The sequence below is a fragment of the Leptopilina boulardi genome, unplaced genomic scaffold (assembly GCF_019393585.1).
Source record: "Leptopilina boulardi isolate dan_hultmark-lab unplaced genomic scaffold, ZJU_Lbou_2.1 LbouV2_351, whole genome shotgun sequence".
Classification (NCBI taxonomy): Eukaryota; Metazoa; Arthropoda; class Insecta; order Hymenoptera; family Figitidae; genus Leptopilina; species Leptopilina boulardi.
This window is the reverse complement of record NW_026137920.1, coordinates 2,587,593-2,612,387: the sequence shown is the minus strand read 5'-3', so window position 1 is coordinate 2,612,387 and position 24,795 is coordinate 2,587,593. Positions and strand designations below refer to the sequence as shown.

Genomic DNA, 24,795 nt, shown 5'->3' with positions numbered 1-24,795 from the left:
ATCTTTGTGTAAATCGTGCAAATTTTCCGGGTATTCTAGGTCTACTTCTAAAATATAACCATAAGCAGCATCATCCGCAATTTCAGATACATCAAAGTTTATTAAATTTGTTTCCCATTGAAAATCTAAAAGGGGTAGAAATTCACTCATTCCTGCACAGTATAAATTATTTACATCAAAGTACATAATATATGATTCTTCAAGATTTTTGTTAAAATCTGTTTCCATAAATCTGTTATTTGCTTTTGCATATCTGTTTGAACATTAAGAAACTCCACCCCTGATGCCTTTTTCCAAAAAAGCACCATATCTATATCAGTTAATAATTCTAATTATATTTTTGTTAATTTGAGCATTGCATCACATGCAAGCCCAGGTGCAGTATAATAATGTAAAGGGTCTAAATTATAAGCAGATAAACAAGTTTTTCGAAAATTTTCAAATATGTCAGCTAAAAGTAAGACATCTGTTTTTAAATACCAGTCTGAATAATCACCCAAACTTTTTAAATTAAAGGTGGTCCAAACTTTACAAGCATGTAGATAATCATCTTCTGAAATATATGAATCATTCAATTTATAATAAAATGATTCTTTTTGTGGTAATTGATTTTCCTGTAATTTTTCCCAATTATTAATATATTCGTATGGGAAAACACCTTTTCTTGTTAATAAATTAAATTCATTAATAATGTTACAATATTTTTCTGTGATTTTCTTTTCATCATTTTTAAGAAAATCTGCCAATTTATCCAAACTACTGGGCATCAGTCTGAAAGAATCTAAAAATCTAAAGCACACATTTTTTCTATCTACATATTTGGTAAAAGATATACACTACCGTCCAAAATTGTGCGAACTCTGCTTTTTCAACAACTATAAAACTGTTCAAATCTCCAAAAATATTAAAACTAAAATTTTTTCCTCTTTATTTTATTAAAGTTAATAAAATTCTGAAAGAAATAACACCTTGACAAAGAGAATATGTTAATTTTTCAATTAGATATCTAAGAAAAACCCAATTTTCAATGTTTTTACTATTTTTTTTATTTCTCTGGCAAATATTAATATTTTTAAACGTTCTTAGGCTCATTGAAATCGTATTTTGTTATGCAATTCAAATTATATAAAACAATTCATGTACACATTCTTCCCTACCGTATGCAAACCGTGAAAGTTGGCTCATAAAATGTCAAAAAATTGTGATTAATATTTATATGACAAAAAATGATCAGTAAAATGTATAAATCTTAAATTTACTTACAAAAATCAGAGAAGTTTAGAATGATATATTTACTTGATTTTTAAACATTATATTTTATTGTAGAATTAAATTTAAATTTTTTGACATTTTATGAGCCAACTTTCACGGTTTGCATACGGTAGGGAAGAATGTGTACATGAATTGTTTTATATAATTTGAATTGCATAACAAAATACGATTTCAATGAGCCTAAGAACGTTTAAAAATATTAATATTTGCCAGAGAAATAAAAAAAATAGTAAAAACATTGAAAATTGGGTTTTTCTTAGATATCTAATTGAAAAATTAACATATTCTCTTTGTCAAGGTGTTATTTCTTTCAGAATTTTATTAACTTTAATAAAATAAAGAGGAAAAAATTTTAGTTTTAATATTTTTGAAGATTTGAACAGTTTTATAGTTGTTGAAAAAGCAGAGTTCGCACAATTTCGGACGGTAGTGTATATTTTTCTTTATTTATAGGTAAAAGCTTAACACAACTTTCGAAACTTGTACATAAATATTTTATAAAAAAATTAGCATCATACCCTGATAAATTGTGAAAAATTACTGGAATTACATGCGAACTTTTGTAATTTGTATTACATCCCTGATGGACAGCACCCCTGTATTTTCCTGTGAAATGATTGTGATCTCGACATCTAATATCATTAATTTCAAATGATTTTTCGCAAATGTAACAATTTTATGGGGTAGCAAAATTTTTTGATAAATTACAATCGCAGGAAACTTAGCGTTCGTATTTCCCTCGATACTTTGCAACTTTCCTAAAATACCGGGGTAAATACGAACGCCACTGTATTTCAGAAAAATCTTAGGGAAAATAAATTTAAAGTATTGCAATTGTTAAACTTATATAAAAACTCAAAAAAATACGATAATAAACCTATTATGTAATAATGCATCATATAGAAATACAAAAATCAAACAGGTTAAAAATTAAAATGCATTACACAATTAAAACCTTCAATAACTTTATCAAATCATAACGGATTTTTGCAAAACTTGGTACAGGAAGTATTTTAGAGTGATTGAATGTAAATACAAAAATAAAAGTCAAATTTTTTAAATTCGAAATGGCGGATTCAATATGGCGGACTTTCCTAAAACTTATTTTTAAAAATGATCAAATTTGCTAACTCCAAATTCGTAATCAGCGACCCTGAAACCCCACGAGTAACAATTTTCGAGCGAATCCAATGAATTTTTTAATTCTCATCCGCCATATTGGATCCGCCATTTTAAATTTTGAAAAACTGACTTCAAATTGGTAATCAGCGACCCCAAAAACCCTAGAATACCAAATTTTATTAAGATCCTGATAAACTTTTATCAACAAACCATTTGGCAAAAAAAGTGGAACACTCCTTTGAGAGAACAGAGATTAAGTTTCTGCTTATTAATTACTAACGAGGATACATATATTGGAGCCGCATTAAGCTGTACTTTAGATATTGTTTCATTGATTTCTTTAAAAAGTTTTTCTGGAAAATACGCAACTAAAATAACAAACAACTTAGTAATTGGATTAAGCGAAAAATATGTAATTAAAAGTAGTTTATCAAGAGTAGCAAGTGCCACTAAATTAACTATATTCTATCAAATTTCAAAAGCGCTGGCTAGAACCGTTTCGCAGGAAATTCTTACCAAGCAACTGTTAAAAGATGTATCTATTGCCTTAATACAATTGATAGATCCTGGATTTAAATTAGTTTTCAAGTTAAGCAAATTGGGCTCCAAACTATTCCACAAGATGTATAACACTATGATTCAAAAAATTCCAAAGATTTCAATGAATAAAAATCTAAAATTGTTATTAACAACTATGTTAAAAAAGCTGAATACTAATATTGAACTACCAATCACAACTAATGGTCTGATGCCAAAGGTTCTGCATGAAGAGAAGAATTATAAACTCTTTTTACATTATTATCCCGGCGGTGAACACTTTTTTGGACCAAAATTCATATCATCATTTGAAAATACTGCAGAACTAAGAACCATTGAAGGCAATCTATTACCAGTTCCCGTGTTGCCAATAAAAGATAACACGAACAAAATTTCCTATCGTGTATATAATCCAGAAACTAATTAAATTTCTAATTTGAAATTTGAAATGGGAGAAAATGATCTACCCCGAAGTAACATGCCTTATCTTAATTCAAATGCAGATAGGTAAATAATACCCACACTACCGGGATCTGGACAACCTGCTATAAAAGGAAGTTTGCCAACTGATAATATTCCTTCAACATCAAATGGATTAAATTTGGAAAATTCGAGAGCAACTGGACAACATATTGTTAAAGGAGAATTGCCAACTGATAATATTCCGTCTACTTCAAATGGATTAAATTTGGGAAATTCGAGGGCAACTAAATAACATATTGTTAAAAAAGAATTGTATTCAACAGAAAGTTTGCCAAATGCTGATATTTCTAAAATGGGAAAAAAGGAAATTATTCAAAGACTTTTGCCTTATTTTAATCTACATGGAGATATGAAAATAATAAAAGATTATCAAGTTTATCATAATACGATTGAATGGAATAAGACACCAGTGAAACCAGGTACATCACGAAAAATTTTGCCAAGTGGTAATATATTCTTGATACTTCGAGGCAATTTGAAGAATTAGTTTTGAGTAACCACCAATCTAAACTTTGGTATGGTGAAAAAAATTATCGTGAAATGTTATTTTCTTTAGAAGATTTAAAACCTGAAAATTGGGCTAATTTATACAAAAATAAGGAAAGATTAATAATGTTACAAAAAAATTTAGAGAGAATACGTTGGAGTCAAGACATAGTAAAGTGTGAAAAGCCAAAAGAACTGTGGTTTAAACAAACATTAGACAAACCACAAATTGTTGATAATTTGAAGGCAATGGATGGAGAAGATTTTTATTTCAATGATATTACCCTATTGACAGATATTCATCCCAGTGAAATTAATCTTGTTAATAAAAATTCACATTTCATAACAGAAGTTCGTTATCACATGACAATTGATTCTCAATATGGACTTGTTGATTTGGCAGCATTTGATAAGAGTTGAAAAAACCAATTTGTTGTTTATCCATAACTCCCATTTTCGGTAGTAAATGCTGAATTCAAAAATGGAAGGGATTTCTTACTTTTAGAACTAAAACAAAAGCCAATATTGGAATTCGATTGGCAGATATATAAAATAAAAAGTAATTATTTACTTAACACTAAAGAAATATCTACATTTACAGTCTGATTCCATTCCATCAAAATTCGAAACACTCTCTACCACGCTGCTGAATTAAGTCCTTAAGATTGGAAAGAACTAGTATCACTTAAATACTATCGTAATCGTTTTAAAATAAATAATGTTGCTTTTTATGCCAATGCTGAAGATGCTGTAGAAAATACTCCCATTACTAATGTTTTTAATCCCTTACTATTAACTTAATTGGAAATTAAAAATCCATCAGGAATAGTTTACATTGATTCTAATTATTTCCAAGTTCCCAAGGAAATGTATTATATTCCTGATGTACTAAATTTTAAAAATTTTGGAAAAGTGAAAACATCAATTAATGATTTTGATTTTGTCACACTTGTAATGTAGGAGATTGAAATCCTAAAAGAAACACGAATGGTTAAATTGGTAAATAAGTTAAATGAATTATTTTTAAATGATAATTTTTACATTAATCTAAATCCACGAGAAAGTAAAATTTTTAAAAATTCAATTGAAACTGAACATCCAATTATTAGAAAAGGGTTACCAAGTGATAATATTCCGTCAACTTCAAGGGGAACTGAACAAATTACTACGAAAGGAAATATGCCAACTGATGATTTTGACAAAAAATTAAAATCTTATAAAGAAGTCTGGTACAAGAGTTGTACTGAGATATTAGTGGAGTTTGAAAAAAATGGAATTTCTAATTTGAAAGACAATAAATTAAATTTGTATAAAATTCGAAGCTTTATGGAGACATTATCAAAATTGCAGAATATTATAATTGATTTTAAACTTCCAAGAGAATTATGGTTTACAGATAAATCAGTGATACGTACTTTTATTACAAAATTGGAGAAATTAAAAGGAAAAGAATTTTATTTTAATGATCTTACATTTTTAACAGATATTCCAGCCATTGAATCTAAAAAATTGGCAAAATTTTCCTTAGAAAAGGAAGTACGTTTTCATATAAAGATAAATTCTCAATTTGGACTCGTCGATCTTTCTGAATTTTAGAATACTTTAAAAAACCAATATATTGTATTTCCCGAACTTGAGTTCATTGTAGAGAATACTTATTACATTAATGGAAATTCTATTTTACAAATGGATTTAGTACAAAAACCAATAGAGAAAGAGAAATGGATTAAAATTAGAGAAGAAAATTCAAAGTTAATTAACAGTGTTGAAGTAGGACAATCAATAAGAGGTTTAGATATTGAAGATGCTGCATATTTTATATCCACAAAAACACCTCTACATAGATATACTGATTCCAAAAAAATGTTAGAAGAATACATTTTAAAAACAAGTTTTAGTCAAAGTTCAATTCCATCTTATGAGTCATTGGCAAAAGAAATTTTTGCAGGCGGTTCAATTCCAAGTATATATAGCAAATATAAAATAAAAAATAACATTTTTATTAATGATGTACTATTTCAATATTCTTTATATGAAGTTAAAAATTTAGAAGCCGCTCAGAAAACGATTGAGAAAATATTTGATGGTCTTCTTCTTTACAGGAGGTGGAACCTGTATTTGAAAGTTACAAGAAAACAATAGGAATTCCAAATAATATGCGATTTGAGGATTACTTCGTTATTTTTTCATATTTTTCTTGTAATTTAAAACGAGATATAAATTGGCAATAAAGATTTTATGTTGCATTAATGAGATTGGCCCTAAGACAATGTAATGAAGATATTATAAAACACCAATTACACTTTATCATGCACTTAATGTTCCTAATAGAAATTACATTAAAATGTTAACAAGTGGAAAAAATACAATTATACCATATAATTCAGATAATCCATTTCATGCGACTCAAGAAGCGACTATGAAATACATTCCAAATACCTCCGATAAAAAAATATTATTCAGTCAAGTGGAATTAAATAATATAGCTGGAATTGCATATATTGATCCGGATTTTAAATTTCCAACAAAGCTAGAATATTATACTCCACAAAGTTTAGAATTGAAAAAAGATAGAATAATTACTAAAACTATTGAAGGGAAGAATGTTAATTTTATTGTACTTAACGATGATAAATTTATAAATGAAAAGCGTATGGTTAAATTAGTCAACAATTTAAATGATTTATTTTCATCGGATATTATGTTTTACATTAATGATATTTAAATTATATTCGTGTAACTGAAATTGTTTTTTTTCAATATTAGCAGTCTTTTAAATATATAATTTTTTCATTTAATAATTGCTTTTTTTTAACTGGAAATTTTGCATTTAATATATAATAATTTATCTCATTTTATTGTAAATTCCTGTGCTCTATATATGTATATAATCTTAAAATCGCAGACATTGAAAAATCTTAACAAATAAATTGCAATTATAGAAATAACTGATTTACAATTTTCTATTAAAAAGAATCCATTATGAAAAAAATAATATCAAAGTATCGATTACAGGTGTAATTCTATGTGTAACAATATTCTTAAATTTTTCGATAAAACCATTGGCCAAATTTACACGTGTGTTGAATTTTATTTATTGTAGATAAAAATAATTTATTTAAATTTTGATAAATTATTCATTTCCCAATATTTCAAATTTTAAAGCTATCATAGGCGTAAAAAAATCAGACCTTGAAATAATGTCAGTTTCTCAATACAAGGTCAAAAATTAGCATAAACAAACTGAGCATACGAAAATATAGTTACATAAAACATTGTTCAAATCATACATTAAAATACTATAAATATCGAAAGAAATTTTAATTCTTTTATAATTATCTTCTGGACACTATTAGTTGAAGTTGCTGTTTTACAATAAGGGTTCTTATTTTCAGTAAGTAAATACCTAGAAAATTTACACTTTAGTGTATTTAATAAAATGTTGTTAACTGCGTCAAAGATTTTTAATGGTTCAAATTTTTCTATAATCTACAATGTTTCGATGGGAATTTAAATTCAAACCATATGAAAAAGAAGCAAATATACTTTGGCAGATCATAATCTGAGCAAAATTAATTACGTTTATCTCAATTATGATTTAAAATAAAATATATTGCAACTAATTTGTCCAGTATGATGAAAAAAAATAATAAATACTGCTTAAATAGTGATTACTTAGTTGATTTGTGAAAGAATTATGTTAAATTAGTTTAATAAATGATAAAAACGCAAATTAATTATTTATTAATTAGTGTTTAATTAAACATAATTGTAACACAACTAAAGATAAATAGTGAGTAATTAAAAGAAATTTATCATTTTTTTCATCAAACTTCACTAATTAGTTGCAATATTTTCATGTAAATAAAACTTGAGTGAAACCTAATCAAATAAATTCAGAGAATGATTGTGATAATCTGCCACAGTAAGGCAATCATAAATAAGAATTAACAAAATTAAACAAAATATCAAAATAATTATTTCAGATCTCCTAAGGAAAAATAAAAACTGTTATAAAAGTGTTACATACAACAGCAACATTAAAAAAATTAAAAAGTACAACGTAAAGCAAATCGGAGTATGATGAACGACACATCAGTTTTCGTACAACTTCCACCAAACATACAATATCTATCCGTTTGTCACTATATTACAACTCTCGGAATTATCTTTTACAACGAAAGCCTCATTACATTAAATCAGCGAAATCAGTCTGTTCCTGTACTAAATACTTATTTTAAATACCTTAATAATTCCAACAATGAAACTGAAACAAAACTCCAGCTTCTACAAACAATATTAAAAGGAACCGATCTCTACGGTGGTGGCGAAAATGAAACACTCGATACGAAATACGTAGATGAAACATATCAGTACTTCATCAGCACTGCTCTATTTTCTCACTATGGCAATATTGACGCATATTTAGCAGGAATAATCAACAAGGCAAATAATACATCTTATTCCGCGCTTATGAAAACAATAGGGCGGGAACTCTTTAACAATTACAAAAGTATAGATTATTGTTCAAAAACAAATAAAAGCTCGAAACTTAATATTTTGTCAGCTAAAAAAATTTTTTTTGAATATATTCTTCCAATATTTCCCGAACCAGAAAATCAAGATATGAACATAATGAGTGTAGATTATCTATACGCAATGGCTGGTTTAAAAATTGTCAGATCTATACTTGGAGAAAAAATAAACGTTTCGTTTGATAATTATATTTCAATATCACGAGAGATTGATTTTCAGGCGTCTTATGGTAACGAATCTTATGAAATGGTGTTTAATCTTTTTTCAACACCGGCATTATTTTTTTACGCCACTAAGGAAAAAGAAGCATTCAGAAAAAAAAATCAAACTTTATTAAATGCAGAAGTTCGAAATGAAGCTTATGATATTTTGTTTTCACATATTAATATAACAATAAATGAAAGTATAAATCGAACCTTACATAACAATCTTTTTTACAGATTTCGCAAGGAAATGAAAGATTTAAAATATCGTCCATTTATTGCGACAAATATACTTGAAAAACATTGTAACTATTCTCATTATAAAAATAATTTACCTCAATCTGTGAATAATTATATGTCATACAATCATTACATTGTAAGATTGGCTCTTCCCACTGGTTGTTTTCTAGACAATCTTCCCAATTTGGAAGATGTCTATAGGAAACAGTTTGAAAATGTAGGAAACACATATTATGAAATTGAAAAGATTTTGATAAGAAAAGTTTTAGACGATAATCATTTAATAGAAATATTAAACAGAAGAAGTACTGTTAGTCTTGCACGAGTTCCAGATTATCCAATGTACATGACGAACATACCACCTATGGCAATAAAGATAAACCCCAACGTAACCCTAATGTTTGCAATTAAAAGAAGAGAAAAAACAAATTTTTACGCATTTATATATAACGATACATTACCAACATTACTCGTAAGAAGTAATAACGAACAAGAATTTGGTAAATTAGTTGCAAATGATCCAAATGCAGAAATGGAATTAAATATAGTTCAAAATAAACTTAAATCCGCTCATGAAGATAGCGAAGTATTTATTGAAAGGTTTGCCAACGTAAGAAAAGCAAACTTTTTAAAAAACCTAATGCATCAATATAGAAATGAAACTACAAAAGAGAAGGTTTTTGATTTTTTAATAGCATTTATACCTTTTTACAGTTGTATTGAAAGCATACAAGAGAATGACAAAGTTGGAGCCGCATTAGGCTGTACTTCAGATATTGTTTCATTGATTTCTTTACAAAGTTCTTTTGGAAAATACGCAACTAAAATAACCAACAACTTAGTAATTGGATTAAGCGAAAAATATGTAATTAAAAGTAGTTTATCAAGAGTAGCAAGTGCCACTAAATTAACTACATTCTATCAAATTTCAAAAGCGCTGGCTAGAACCGTTTCGCAGGAAATTCTTACCAAGCAACTGTTAAAAGATGTATCTATTGCCTTAATACAATTGATAGATCCTGGATTTGAATTAATTTTCAAGTTAAGCAAATTGGGCTCCAAACTATTCCACAAGATGTATAACACTATGATTCAAAAAATTCCAAAGATTTCAATGAATAAAAATCTAAAAATGTTATTAACAACTATGTTAAAAAAGCTGAATACTAATATAGAACTACCAATCACAACTAATGGTCTGATGCCAAATGTTCTGCATGAAGAGAAGAATTATAAACTCTTTTTACATTATTATCCCGGCGGTGAACACTTTTTTGGACCAAAATTCATATCATCATTTGAAAATACTGCAGAACTAAGAACCATTGAAGGCAATCTATTACCAGTTCCCGTGTTGCCAATAAAAGATAACATGAACAAAATTTCCTATCGTGTATATAATCCAGAAACTAATGAAATTTCTAATTTGAAATTTGAAATGGGAGAAAATGATCTACTCCGAAGTAACATGCCTTACCTTAATTCAAATGCAGATAGGAAAATAATACCCACACTAACGGAATCTGAACAACCTGCTATAAAAGAAAGTTTGCCAACTGATAATATTCCTTTAACATCAAATGGATTAAATTTGGAAATTTCGAGGGCAACTGGACAACATACTGTTAAAGGAGAAATGCCAACTGATAATATTCCGTCTACTTCAAATGGATTAAATTTCCAAAATTCGAGGGCAACTAAACAACATATTGTTAAAAAAGAATTGTATTCAACAGAAAGTTTGCCAAATGTTGATATTTCTAAAATGGGAAAAAAGGAAATTATTCAAAGACTTTTGCCTTATTTTAATCTACATGGAGATACGAAAATAATAAAAGATTATCAAGTTTATCATAATACAATTGAATTGAATAAGACACCAATGAAGACATCGGGTACGTTACAAGAAAGAGTGCCAAGTAATAATAATAATGATAATACGAAGGGATCTGAAGAATTGGTTCATTATAATACGAATAATGGGGATAATAAACTAATGAATTCTGCTAACTCAGGAACTTCAGAAGAAAGCTTGTCAGCATTAAGTCATTTTTATAGTCGTGGATTAGGTGATAACATTAGGGCTAGATTTATGTTTGGTGATATTGAGTATGGAAAAATTTTATTAGCTATAAAAGATTTAAAATATGGAAATTTTGCTAATTTATACAAAAATAAAGTAAAAGTTTTATTAATAAAAAAGAATTTAGAGAAGATACGAAGCATTCAAGACATAGTGAAGCATAAAATGCCAAGACACTTGTATTTTAGTCAAACATTAAAAGAACAAAATATTGTCAAATATTTGGAGCAACTGAAAGGAAAGGACTTTTATTTTAATGATATTACCCTTTTGACAGATATTCCACATGGTGAAATTAAACTTCTTAATAAGGTATCGGCGAATCCGTTAAAAACAGAAGTTCAGTATCAAATAAAAATTAATTCTCAATATGGACTTGTTGATTTGGCGGAATTTGAAACGGGTTTTAGAAACCAATTTGTTGTTTTGCCAGAACTGGAATTTACAGTAGAAAATACTGAATTCGTAAATGGAAAAGATTTTTTACTTGTAGAACTAAAACAAAAGCCAATATTGGAATCCGATTGGTTGCAAAATAGAAAGAACTATGATATTTTACTTCAAAATAAAGAAATAACTACATATGAAAGAAGTGTAAATATTGAAAATGCAGCTAATCTTATCTCATTAAATACTCCTCTGCATAGATTAACTGAAATGGAAGAAATGTTAAAAGGTTACATTTTAAGAATCGATCCAATTGAAACTCGTGTTCCTACTTATGAAATGTTGGCAAAGGAAATAAATACACGTATTACACCTTCTGAAATATTTAACGAATGGCAAATAACGAATCATATTTTTATTGACGATGTACTATTTGAAAAGTCTTTATATCAGGTAAAAAATTTGGAAGATGCGAAAAAAACAATAGCCAATATTTTTGATAAGACATATGAACAGAATGTTGAATCTGTGTTTGAAATTTTTAATTCACATACAAATGAGCATAGTATGCTATTTGAGGATTATTATGTATGGTATTCACATTTAAAGGGAACTTTACCAACAAGTCTACATGCAAATACAAGACTTAATGCTGCATTAAACAGATTGGCTCTTAGACAGTGTGATGATAAATTTATTCAATTTCCAAGTACTCTTTATTTTGCTAAGAAATATGATGGTGATATTAGTCAAAGTCTTGAAAATATTCCATTTTATTCTAATGTAAAAGATGCTTTAAAAAATACTCACAGAACTAACTATGTTGATAAAATACTATTGTTGGAATTACATTTTAAAAATTCATTTGGAATAGCGTACATTGATCCTAATTATTTCAATGTTCCCAAGAAACTGTATTATCTTACTGATACAATAAATTTTAATATTCTTGGAAAAGTGCAGTATGAAAAAGAAAATATTTTGAGAGTAATATATAACGATTTTGAAATTCCAAAAGAAAAAAGAATGATTAAATTAGTAAATAATTTAAATACATTATTTTCAAGTGATACTAAATTTTACGCTGATCGAAAACCAATTGTTAGAGGAGGTTTACCAACTGATGATATTCCGTCAACTTCAAAGGGATTAAATTTTGGAAATACGATAAAAAATGAACAACATATTGTTAAAGAAAAATTGCCAACTAATAATATTCCGTTAACTTCAAGGGGATCTGGACTACTTACTTATTCGAAAGGAAATTTACCATCTAATGATATTGACTTAGTTAATAAATTTTTGGAAAGAATAGGCTGGAAAATGAATACCGAATAAAGTTGGAAATTTTATCGAGTCATTCTCAAAGTCACGGAATATTAAAACTGAATTTAAAATGTCAATAAAATTATTGTTTAGCGATGCATCAGTGAGATGCTCCCATGTTATAAGGAATTGGAGAATTTAAGAGGAAAAAAATTTTTATTTTAATGATCTTACCTTTTTGTACTTATATATATATAATCTTAAATTCTGCTCTAATGATATCAAAATTTTTCGATATTTTCAAAATGTAACGAATTTATTATTATATTGAACTTGTTTTTATCTGTTTAAAAAATTTAGCCTGAAGAGGTTGGCAAACCTTAGCCAACGAAACATCGCTCTTTTGACGATACACTTTTTGAATTTTTATTTAACTTTTACCTTTCCATCGTTTACTTTATTAACATTAACCAATTAAATGATTATTTAAATATACAATATTAATGAGGAATAATAATCTTAACATATATTAACTAATTAAATAAAAACTAATAATTAAATATATATTAAGTAATTCATAATTTGAAAATTAAATTTCTTATACCGCAAATCAAACTTTTTGGTTGCTACCAAGAAATTGTATGTTTTGTTAACGTATTATTAAAGTTGTTATTATTATAATATATAGTAATATTTATTTTAATCAAAATCATTTTTTAATACTAATTATAAATTACAAACGTGTAATTTCAGAAATAATAAAAAGAGATAGAAGTCATTCATAGATAACACTATAGACAAGTACACATGAGAAAAATAATAGTAAGAGAGGAAAGATATAATTTCGAATATAAAGAAATTATTAATTTAATTTAAATTTAAAGATTTTTTATTAACAATATTAAAAATAAATATAAACTATAATTAAATTAATTAACTATATTTTTTATTTTTTATTTAAAATAATACAAATTATTTTATTTAATTGCTTAAATTAATAATATTAAAGTAAAAATTATATGTCACATAAAAGTAAAAATTATTTAAAAATTAATGGTAAAAGTAAAATCTTTGTCAAATTATTATTTTGCTTCCTCGTGGAGGAAGCTATGTAGTCCTTTCGTTTATAAACTTTTTAAAAATGGTGAAAACAAATTTTCCTCTATATAGAAACATGTTATATGAGATCCTGATCAATTGTCCGGATGTATGTATGTGTGTGTGTATGTGTGTGTGTGTGTGTGTGTGTGTATGTGTGTGTGGATCGTTTTTGTGAACACGATATCTTTAACAGGTTTTAATGGATTTGGATAAAATTTGGTAGGCTTATTTAACACATTAATCTCTCAAAAATGACGAGAGGATTTTTAAAAATACCCCAAAAAAAAAATTTTATCGTCTTTTTTCCAAAAATTTTTTTTTAATTGAAAAAATTTTTAAATCGAGAAATTTAAGGTAATATATAATATAATCGTCTTCTTTATGTCAAGATGAATCGATTGATATATATAAAGTATAGATTTGATTGAAATTTAAAGAATTAAAGAAAGTTAAAAAATCAAAAATTCTCATTTTAGCTAAAAAATGATGTGTTTATTTAAATTCATGTTTATATATGAAATAATTTTATTCCCTGCATTGAAACGAATTGGTTGGTATATATAAAGTATAGATTTGATTTAAAATTTGAGAATTAATAAAAATTGAAAAATCGAAAATTCATATTTTAGCTAAAAAATTTTGTGTTTTTTTAAATTCAAGTTGATGAATAAAATAATTGTATTCCTTGCATTAAAACGAATCGATTCGTATATATAAAGTTTATGTTACACTCAAAATTAATTAAAATTTTCTTTATATTTCAAAAAATTTAATTAATTTAAAACATTTTTAACTCGAAATTTTTTAAATCAATCAATTGAATTGGACAAATTCATTGCTTCCTTCACGAGGAAGCGAATTTTTTGCTTCACACAATGAGGAAGCATAATGTTTATGAAATAAACATAAAGGACCCCCTCCTTGTTTTAAGATATTAAAGATTTAAAGAAACTATATTAATAATTGAGAAATGATTGACAGCTGGACAATGGCATTGTTCTCTGTATACGTTATAACGGAATTAGAAAGAGAGAAATCGCTCTGTCCTTACCAAAATAATTTAAATATTATTGGCTAAGAAAATAGGACGCCGCGAAAAATGCGATTAGAGGGAGAATTTGGCGGTAAGAAATATACAACAAAAGTATACGAAGAAAGGTAGGAAGGGAAAACCGCGGATTTTCAAGCAATCAGCTGTTAGAATTTCTCTTACACACTTACCAAATTTAAACCTACACAAGATAGAGAGAAATTTGGGGGATGAAGCGCCTTCTCGAGTCAATGAATAGAGAAGGAGACCCAAATTTGGACATTCTCTGAAATTTATTCAAGCGATCAAATATAGGTTATTTATACTAAATTTTTGACAGATAGTTTTTTTTGTGTTGAGTGATTGAAAATTTTGTGATTGGATTTTACGTTATAAAAGTAAGTTCTAAAGAATAAAGAACAAGTGCTCAATATAAACTCTCTTTATTATTAAAAATATTAATTTTTTTAATTATTTATATTTTTTATTTACCTTTTATATAATCTTATATAATGTCTGAGAGGCTGGTTTAACAACCGTTCCAACTCAGAATTATATAAGAAATAAGCGTTTTAAATAACTTATAAATTCAATATTTAAGGGGTTACGCCACCCTGAACGCATGAAAATCGGATGGTTTTTTAGGAATTTTTTTGACAAAACTGTTAGAGGTAGGACTTATTTACATTTATGGATGCTTTAATACATATATTAAGCTTTATAAATATTTAAAAAAAATGGTTTTTAATTAAAAATGGCTGATATATAAGTATTGGCGTGGATCAATTTTTCCGGAGCACTCCTTGATGGTGTACCTGATTGGCAGTTCAATTTTTGTCTGAAACAAGTAAAACAATATTTTTCTTAAAATGTGACAAATTTTAAACAGAGTGACGAAGCCATTTTAAAAAAAAATGTTTTTACGCAAATGGAAGCACTTCAAAAATTGACATTTTTTTGGGCTAAAAATACCGTCTAAAAAATTGGATAAAAAATTTTCAAATTATTCAATCGAAAAAATCCCACGTCACTCTGGAAAATCTATTTAGGAAGATGTATATTAATTTGCAAGTCAATCGGTTGAATTGTTTTTGAGTTATCGTGTACACCGTCTCGAAAAATGTGGTTTCGAGAAAAACGCAAAAGAAGAAAAAAATATACTTTAGTGTATTATAACTTGAAAATTTTTTAACTTACTATTTAATCAGCAATTCCTGGGCCATAATACTTTTCTCCTAGAATGGAAAGAATGTCCTATGATCTGAAAATGGAAAGTCGTTAAGGAGGCGCTAGACGGCTTCTAGCAGCTCTCGGCGCGTCCCTACCCGCTGACTTCTAAAGATCATAACTTTTGTAATTAGTGAAACATTGTCTTCGGAGACATCTCAAAATATTCGTTAGAATATAAATTTTGAAATTAAGCAAAAAAAAATCAATTTTTTGAAAATTTCAGGGTGGCGTAACCCCTTAAAGTCAAGATTAGGCAAGTAGAAGAAACAAAAAGTGAATAATCACTTTAACTCAAACCATAAAATCTACAAAGTCAAGCCATGGTGAAAGACTTAAGGGGTTTCTGATAACTCGGAGTACCACCTTATTATCTGGATCCTTAAGTGGTAACAAAAGCAAATCGTAAGTCTCTTGAAGATATATATATCTCAAATTCATTGCAATAGGCGATCAATTTGTCAATGTGTAAGATTCAATTGATTATGAATCCCTGCCCTCCAATCAATTAGTTAATTTAGGGAATAAATAATTTACTTAAATTATTTATTTAGCAAATTTTCAGATGAGTAAATGACTTTTTCATTTATTTTCTATTTCACTTTGATCATTTTAATGTGTTGTAAAATAAATAACATATTAAATAAATCTAAGTCTAAGGAAAATACTTGCAAAATTAATTTACTTATGATAGATTAACTAATTTAAGGAATAGGGAACTTGACCTTGATAGTCGATGGAAATTGACAGGTTTCTTTTATTTCGTTGAAATTTTATTTTATATATTTTTTTTATAGAGATAAACCTACGAGATAATTTTGAATTTCGATTGAGGAAAAGCGAATTTGTTAGAAAGAAGTCAGATAAAAGGTGAAAAATTTAAGTTAATTAATAAAATTATTTCATTTAATTTCATTCAGAACGAACTCACAATTAATTATTCAAACTTAAATAATAAATAGTTATACTATATGATTGATTGTATATTTTATTTTTCTATTAATAATTAATATTTATTTTTTTTGTAAAGTAAAAATATTCAACTTCAAAACGATATATGACATTTATACATGTATAAAAGTAGAAGTGTATAAGAAAATAAACAGCTGATCTACCGAATAATTATAGGAAAGATTCCTCTAATTTGGTAAACAAGCAACAAGTTTTCTAAAAACAAAATAAATATTTTCTTTCAAATATATCTATAGAAATAATAATTTTAAGAATTGATCTAATTTAAATAATTCTATTATATTATTACAATCATATCTGTTGATATAGCTGGCACGTGTCCATTGTATCAAATAATTAAATTTGAAAATACAATGTCCCTTTAAATTTAGACAATAGCCATTCTTTCTTTTGTATAAACTTACGTAATGTGGGTGATTACTATCTAAACATTTATGTTTACGGTCATTCAACCACATTTTTGAACTTATTAATTTCTCAGAACCGAACCAAATCAGGGCTAAGACTGATAAGAAGGTAAACATAAACACGTATAATAGTATATATCCCCGGTGTGAGAGTTAATAATGCTTCAACTGGTACCCTTGGTGTTTTCGTTTTCTGAATGAATTTGAATTGAATGAAATTTTTTTTCTTTCTCTCTTTCTCTTTTTCCTTTAAGAATATAAACTACGCAAAATAATAGGGATAAGTAGAATTAAGAGAGTGCACTGAAAATCATTCACAATTATAGAGATATTGAATAAATAAATATAAAATTAAATATTTTTTTTTGTTTTTGTTTTGAATATTTAAAATGGATCCCGAACAAAATAAAAACAATGAAGCATCAAAATCTATTTCAGATAAAGAAAATAAATCGTCTTTAAATGAAAATAATGATAAAGTAAAGAAAACAGGTACAATACCTAAAAAACAAAGTAAAAATAGAGGATTTTTAGAGGTTTTCGATGAAGAAATCACTCAGATTTCTCTTTTTGATAGTGATGAAGAATATGATTTTAATGATGAGGAACAAGAAATATTAAATAAAACTAAAAAAGATTTTGATGATTTCATAAAAGAATTGGGAATTATCTTACCTTTAGTTCTAAACAATTAATACTTAAAGAAACAAGTATTAATAGTTTTATAATAATTAATAGTTATAAATAAATAAACAATAAAATATTAAATAATACATTAAACTTACCTTTGTTAATAAGCACATAAAAGTAGTATACAAATAAATTCAACTTATCAATACTAATAAAAAATTGTTTTAAATTTAAAATGATATTATTTTTTATGCTGGGAATACTTCGATAAGTCACTTCCCAAGTTGCACGGAATATTGCTTGAATGTCAAGGTGATATCAAGCGAGAATATTCTTGTGACATTCAAGCGTTTTGAATATTTAAATATTCAAAACAATCAAAACAAAGGACATTTTAGAATTTTATAAATAACAGGAATATTCTCTCAATATCACTGAAATATTTCCTCAATACTAGCGGAATATTCGCTCAATATCACAGGAATATTCCGCTCAATATCACAAGGATACCCCCTCAACATTACATGAATTTCACGGGAATATTTCCTTGGTATCATATGAATAACACGCGAATGTCACAGGAATATCACCGTGGAATGTACCCATGAAGTGGACATTATGATATGGATTGAATTTCACAGGAATATTCTTACTTGATATCACCGTGACATTCAACCAATATTCCGTGCTACTTGGGTTGACGTTTAGGTGAAAGACACGAAATTTAATTAAAATTTAAAAGTATAATATAACTAATTAATATATTTATTTTTATTTATATTTAGTTGAAAATTTTACAAATGAATAATGAACGTTTAAACAATCATTAATAATATAACATTTGTTAATAAAATATTGATTAATTATTAAAATTTCCTTTGTTAATAACAATTATGAAAAATTGTTAATAAATAAATTGCAATAAGGTATGTGAAAAATTACCTTAATAAACAGTAAAAATAAATTATTATAACTTACTTTTTTTAATAACAATTATTAAAAATTGTTAATAAATATATTTTAAAAATAAATTGCAATAAGATTATTTTCGTAATATTGTTTCATAAAAAAGTAGTGCGCAGCCAACTTTTTGCGAATAAATAAAATTTTATTAATTTAATTTATATCAAACTGATATATGTGAAATGTTCAATAATAAAATTTTATCTTTAAATAATAAAAAATTTTTAGTTAAACAATATTATTGCATGAAAATTTCCAACGTATATCTTACGCACACTAAAGAACAGACAGTCGTCACGACACATCAGTTGCGCGACATGTATTTAATAAAAGACTAATTATATTTCATGTTACTTGTGCGAAGATATTATTTAACATGTAGTACCGCGACTTATCGCCAGGTGACGCCACAGTTTAGAGATAGATGAAAAAAAGAACGCATGGCGCCTTCTATCTCCTCATCTATCCCTTATGCTTTTCATTCGTTTCTTGGCGTTAGCTGACGCAACAGGGAAAATTTATTCTTTTAAAATAAGTGCACAGAAACAAGAAAAACTTAAACAATTAAGATTCCTAGAGGAAGAAATGAACAGAGCGTTTCAAGATTTAGCTGATTTAGAAGAGGAAGAGCTCAATGAGACAGGTAATTCCTTCCTTTTATAGTCTTTTCCTTTTTCTTGTTGTTACAGAAAGCAGCGTGCTACCGGCACAACGTGCAAATTAAAAAATAAAAAATCCTCTCAGGCCGAGTTTCAATTCAGAGTTGAAATCAAGTGCCAAAAATAAAAGCGGATTCTCAATCTTAGAGTTGATAACCGTAAAAAAAAGAAAAGTTAAACAATAAAACTTTTTCTTTTCAGAGGACGCCATTTTCGTTCAGGAAAAAATGGAGGACCATAACGGTGAGGAGGAAATCGACCCACAAGAGGGGACTTTGCAACAAGAGGTTATGGAATAGAGGCGCTAATTTCACACCAATCAGAGGAATTAAATAAATTTCTTGGAAGTAATCCTTCAGCACCACCAGAAAACCAACTGCCCTTCATAGACGACGTTGTTGATCGAATAAAAGCCTGGATTTTAAAGGGTCTTACAGAGCCAGAAGACAAGGACAAACTTTTAAAAACAACTCAGAGAAGAGGTCAACTTAACCTAGAAGCACCAAAGTTTAACGATGAGGTCTCTGTAGGTCTCCTTCCTAGATCTCTCGCCAGAGATGAACATTTCCGAGAAGATCAGAACCTAACTGGCTCAGCTTTGTGTCTTACGGCCTCAATTTTAAGTGATTTTTTAAATGATAATGAAATGCCTCTAGACAGAGATATTTTACTTACTAAATTGTCAAATGCAGTTAAACTGCTAAGTCACTTATTTTTCTTTCTAACGACCGCAAGAAAATCTTTCCTTTCGGGTGGCTACAAAGAAAAGGTTCAAAAGATTCTTAAAAAATTAGAACCAACTACTTTTTTGTTTGGAGACAATCTCAGGGCTGTCATTGATAGCTCAAAAGTTATGGAAAAGGTTTCAAAAGACTTGAAACCAAAACAGAAGGCTCCTTTTCATCAAAATCAGGCTTTAAACTGGAAGAGTTCCACCGTGAAAAGATAAGGGGGTCGGGGGAGCTTCAGAAACACAACATCCAATCAATCTTCTTTCAGAACGCACCAGAACAGATCGGAGTCATACCCTGCGAAGAGAGTGTACAGGGTAAGTCCACGTCAGAAATATCACGATTTTTTTCAGAAAATTACGTATTTTCAGAAAATTTTAAAATAAAAATAAAATTTTGTTATTTAAATAGAAAAAAGTAAAAAACAAAATTTCTTTTAGATTTTTTTTCAATTTCGACCCCTTTTTTTAATTTTTTAATAATATTCCTTTTTATTTTATCTTTAATTTAAAAAAAATTCATCCTGGAGACTTTTTTAGATCACGTGATATCGTTCTATAAATATCCACATCTCAAGAAAACTAGGATCCAGATTTGTGTTTCTACTTTCATTTGTTTTATAATATTATTGTTACAAACTAGATTGTAGCTGAAGTTTTTAGCGCTTTCTTTTAGAGGATTCTAAAACAAATAGTTATTCATAACCATAAAAAATTTCAACAAACAAATGAAAGTAATGATAGAAGCAAGTCCTGCGGTTTTCAAATTGATGAAGACTTACAATACTTAAAGGACGATATCACGAGATCTAAAAAAGTCTCCAGGATGAATTTTTTTTAAATTAAAGATAAAATAAAAAGGAATATTATTAAAAAATTAAAATTTAAAAAAAGAGGTCAAAATTGAAAAAAATCTAAAAGAAATTTTGTTTTTTACTTTTTTCTATTTAAATAACAAAATTTTATTTTTATTTTAAAATTTTCTGAAAATACGTAATTTTCTGAAAAAATCGTTTTTGATTTATCAAAATCGGTTGAAAATTGACCGAGATATAAAGGTAAGAAAAAAATGCAGTATCAAAATTAAAAGTAATATAACTCCTACAATTTTAGATATTTTAAAAATTCCTTTTACTTACACATTGCTCTTATATAAAGCTATAATTTTACCAAGTATCATTAAAATCAAAGAACCAATTGCAGATTCTGATATTTCTGACGTGGACTTACCTACAGTCAGTCACAACCACAGAGGACTCGGCGATAGACCTAGATTCGGTAAGCTATGATTTAAGACTTAAAAGTTGTTTTTCTAAATGGGAAAAAATCACCCAGGATAGCTTTGTTTTACAAGCTGTAAGAGGTTATAAACTTAGTTTTCAGGAAGAGGTTATACAAATTAAGGAACCTTTAGATGTCATTCAAAATGAGAATTTTGATTCAGCAATAGAAAAACTTTTAACTACAAAAGCAATTGAGATTTGTCAGAAAGTTAAAGGTTAATTCTTGTCATCTTTTTTTCTAGTTTTAAAACCAGATGGCTCTTACAGATTTATTTTAAATTTAAAAAATTTAAATTTTTTTATTAAAAAGGAACATTTTAAGTTAGAGGATTTAAGAACGGCTTTAAACCATTCAGATAAAGATGATTTTCTTTGCAGATTGGATTTGAAAGATGCGTATCTTATGGTACCTATTCATTCTGCTGATAAAATTTTTTTGAGATTTAAATATCAGGGACAGATCTACCAGTTTAATTCGCTTCCTTTTGGTCTCTCGTCAGCGCCTTTTGTCTTCACAAAAATTGGCAAACTAATTGTCAACTGGTTAAGAAATAATGGAGTTAATGTAACCATTTATCTAGACGATTTCCTTTTTTTCGGAAAGACCAAAGAAGAATGTTCCAGGAGTTTAAATCTATCAGTATCCCTACTAATATCACTCGGGTTTATAATAAATTAGGATATAAGTGAGTTAGTTCTAAATAGGTCTTATAAGTTTTTAGGAATGGAAATAAATTCCGCGAAAATGACAATCGAGCCACCTAGGGAAAAAAGAATAAAAATTAGAGATATGTTAAACAAAATATTAAAAAAGAAAGAGATCAAAATTCAAACTCTAAAGGAATGCATCGGCACTTTAGTTGCAGTCTGTCCAGGAATAGCCTACGGTTGGCTCTATTATAAAAATCTAGAGAAACAAAAGAAAAAGCCTTAATTTTAAATAAATACAATTCAAACTCGTTTACGACTTTATCATTAGCGGCAATTGACGAATTAAGATGGTGGCGTTTACAGAACTTGACAGCGAAAAATAAAATTAGGACAAATACATTTGACCTTGAGATTTTTTCAGACGCGTCAAATACTGGTTGGGGTGCTATTTGCGGAGACCAAAAAGCAAATGGTCTTTGGAATTCGTCAGAAAGAAATTATCCGATTAATTTCTTAGAACTCAAGGCAGCCTTCTTAGCTCTTAAATGCTTCTCTTCTTTTTATTCCAATAAGCAGATTCTCCTCAGGATAGATAATGTAACAGCTTTAGCATACATAAATAAAATGGGGGGAACAAAATTCAGCTCTTGAAATAAAATCGCAAAACAAATTTGGGAATGGTGCATTCCCAGAAAATTGTGGATTTTCGCTGAGTATGTAGCGTCTAAAGAAAACCTTGCAGACGTGGGTTCGAGGATAAATAATCCTGATACCGAATAGGAATTAGCTGATTTTGCCTTTCGCGAATTAACCTTGAAACTGGATTTTCCTTCTATAGATTTATTCGCATCTAGAATTAACGCTAAATGCAAGCGATTTTGCTACTGGGAGAGAGACCCTGAGGCATTAGCAATAAATGCTTTTACCATAACTTGGATACAGGATTTTTGGTACGCGTTTCCACCTTTTTCTTTAATCACAAAAATTTAAAAGAAGATTAAAGAAGAAGGTTCAACGGTTATTCTGGTGGTTCCCTTATGGACAGTGCAGCCATGGTACCCAGTTTTTAAACAGTTATTAATATCGGAATTAATAATTTTTCAACCTTCCTCGGATTTACTTTTATCTCCTTGAAGGACAGTCGTGCATCCTCTGTCGGAACAGCTTACCCTGGCGTGTGGGATTGTTTCAGGAAGGCCTTCGAAGAAAAGAATTTGGAACAGCAGACAATAGAAATAATGTTAACTTCCATCACCGAAAACACAGCCAAGCAGTACAATAGTGTATTAAAATACTGGTGGAATTTCTGTCAGAGGGGAAATATCAATCCATTTAAAGCACAAGAAAGACAAGTTTTAAGCTGTCTTCAACGAGGGAGCTGCTTATGGTACGTTGAACACCATGAGATCCACTATTGTTTTTATTACTTTTCAAGAATTATCAGATAGTATTCTTTTAAAAAGATTTTTTAAGGGAATTTTAAAATTTAAACTTCCCACTCCCAGATACGATTCAACCTGGGACGCGGGAATAGTTTTAAAATTAATAAAAGATTGGGGTCCCACGAAAGATTTAGATTTAAGAAAATTATTAACTCTTAAAGTAACAATGCTTTTAGCTTTGGGGTCGGCCTTTAGAGTTTAATCTTTATCCCTTATAAAAATAGATAACATTGTTTCTTCAAAAAAAGGAATAGAGATCAAAATAACTGATTTGATTAAAACTTCCAGGCCTGGATCAAAGCAGCCCTATGTGCTTTTTTCATTTTTTCAAAACAGGGAACTTTGTATAGCCAGCACATTACTGTCATATATAGAATTTACCGAAAACCTCGAAAGCATTAACGAAGGGTATTGATATTAACGTTATAAAAAATACGGCTAGTTGGTCACAAAATTCAACCACGTTTGCTAAGTTTTATAATAGGCCCATTAAGCCTTTACAAAAAGATTTTGCAGAAACAGTTTTTTCGTAAGATTTTTTGGTTTAAGTACAGTTCAGTGATAATAAAATGTGATTATTATTCATAGGACCAAAAAAGTTCAAATAAATACCTATAAGATTTAAAAAAAAGAGATAAAATAAAAATAAGACTTGTTTATGAATGTTATAAGGTCTCATGATCAGACTAAAATATTTTTATAAAGAAAAAGTTCCATTTTGAATACTAGTCATAAGTTCTCATGTTCAGACTGAAAACTTTAAATATTATATGCTGACTTTAAATTTGTAACGTCTTGTGTTTAGACTGATAGTTATAAAAAATGTTTAAAATAAATTTTTAAGTAAAGGTCTTTTACTCTAAACATCTACATATTAAATAATATCTTCGAACAAGTAACATGAAATATAATTAAAGATTAAACGAACTTCTTGTGAAGTTCAATCTTAATTATATGAATTACTTGTTCGAAGATATTTACTCCCACCCTATAATACAAAAAAACTTTAATTTTATCTCCCTACCCTTACTTTTCCTGCTTCGCACTCTAAACTAAATGAAAAGCATAGAGGATAGATGAGGAGA

The 24,795-nt window shown here is 27.9% G+C and overlaps 1 protein-coding gene across 1 annotated transcript; it reads left to right on the top strand.

The window, feature by feature from the left end:
- The first annotated feature begins 7,210 nt into the window (after positions 1-7,210).
- Positions 7,211-13,027, top strand: LOC127286159 (uncharacterized). Its single transcript, XM_051312501.1, has 2 exons — positions 7,211-7,294; positions 7,887-13,027. Exon 2 carries the CDS (start codon positions 7,981-7,983, stop codon positions 12,685-12,687), a length of 4,707 nt encoding a protein of 1,568 aa, XP_051168458.1. The 5' UTR covers positions 7,211-7,294; positions 7,887-7,980; the 3' UTR covers positions 12,688-13,027.
- The last annotated feature ends 11,768 nt before the right edge of the window (positions 13,028-24,795 follow it).

Coding starts and splice junctions, on each gene's coding strand:
- LOC127286159 (XM_051312501.1), top strand. CDS start 7,981: ATGATGAACGACACATCAGTTTTCGTACAACTTCCACCAAACATACAA.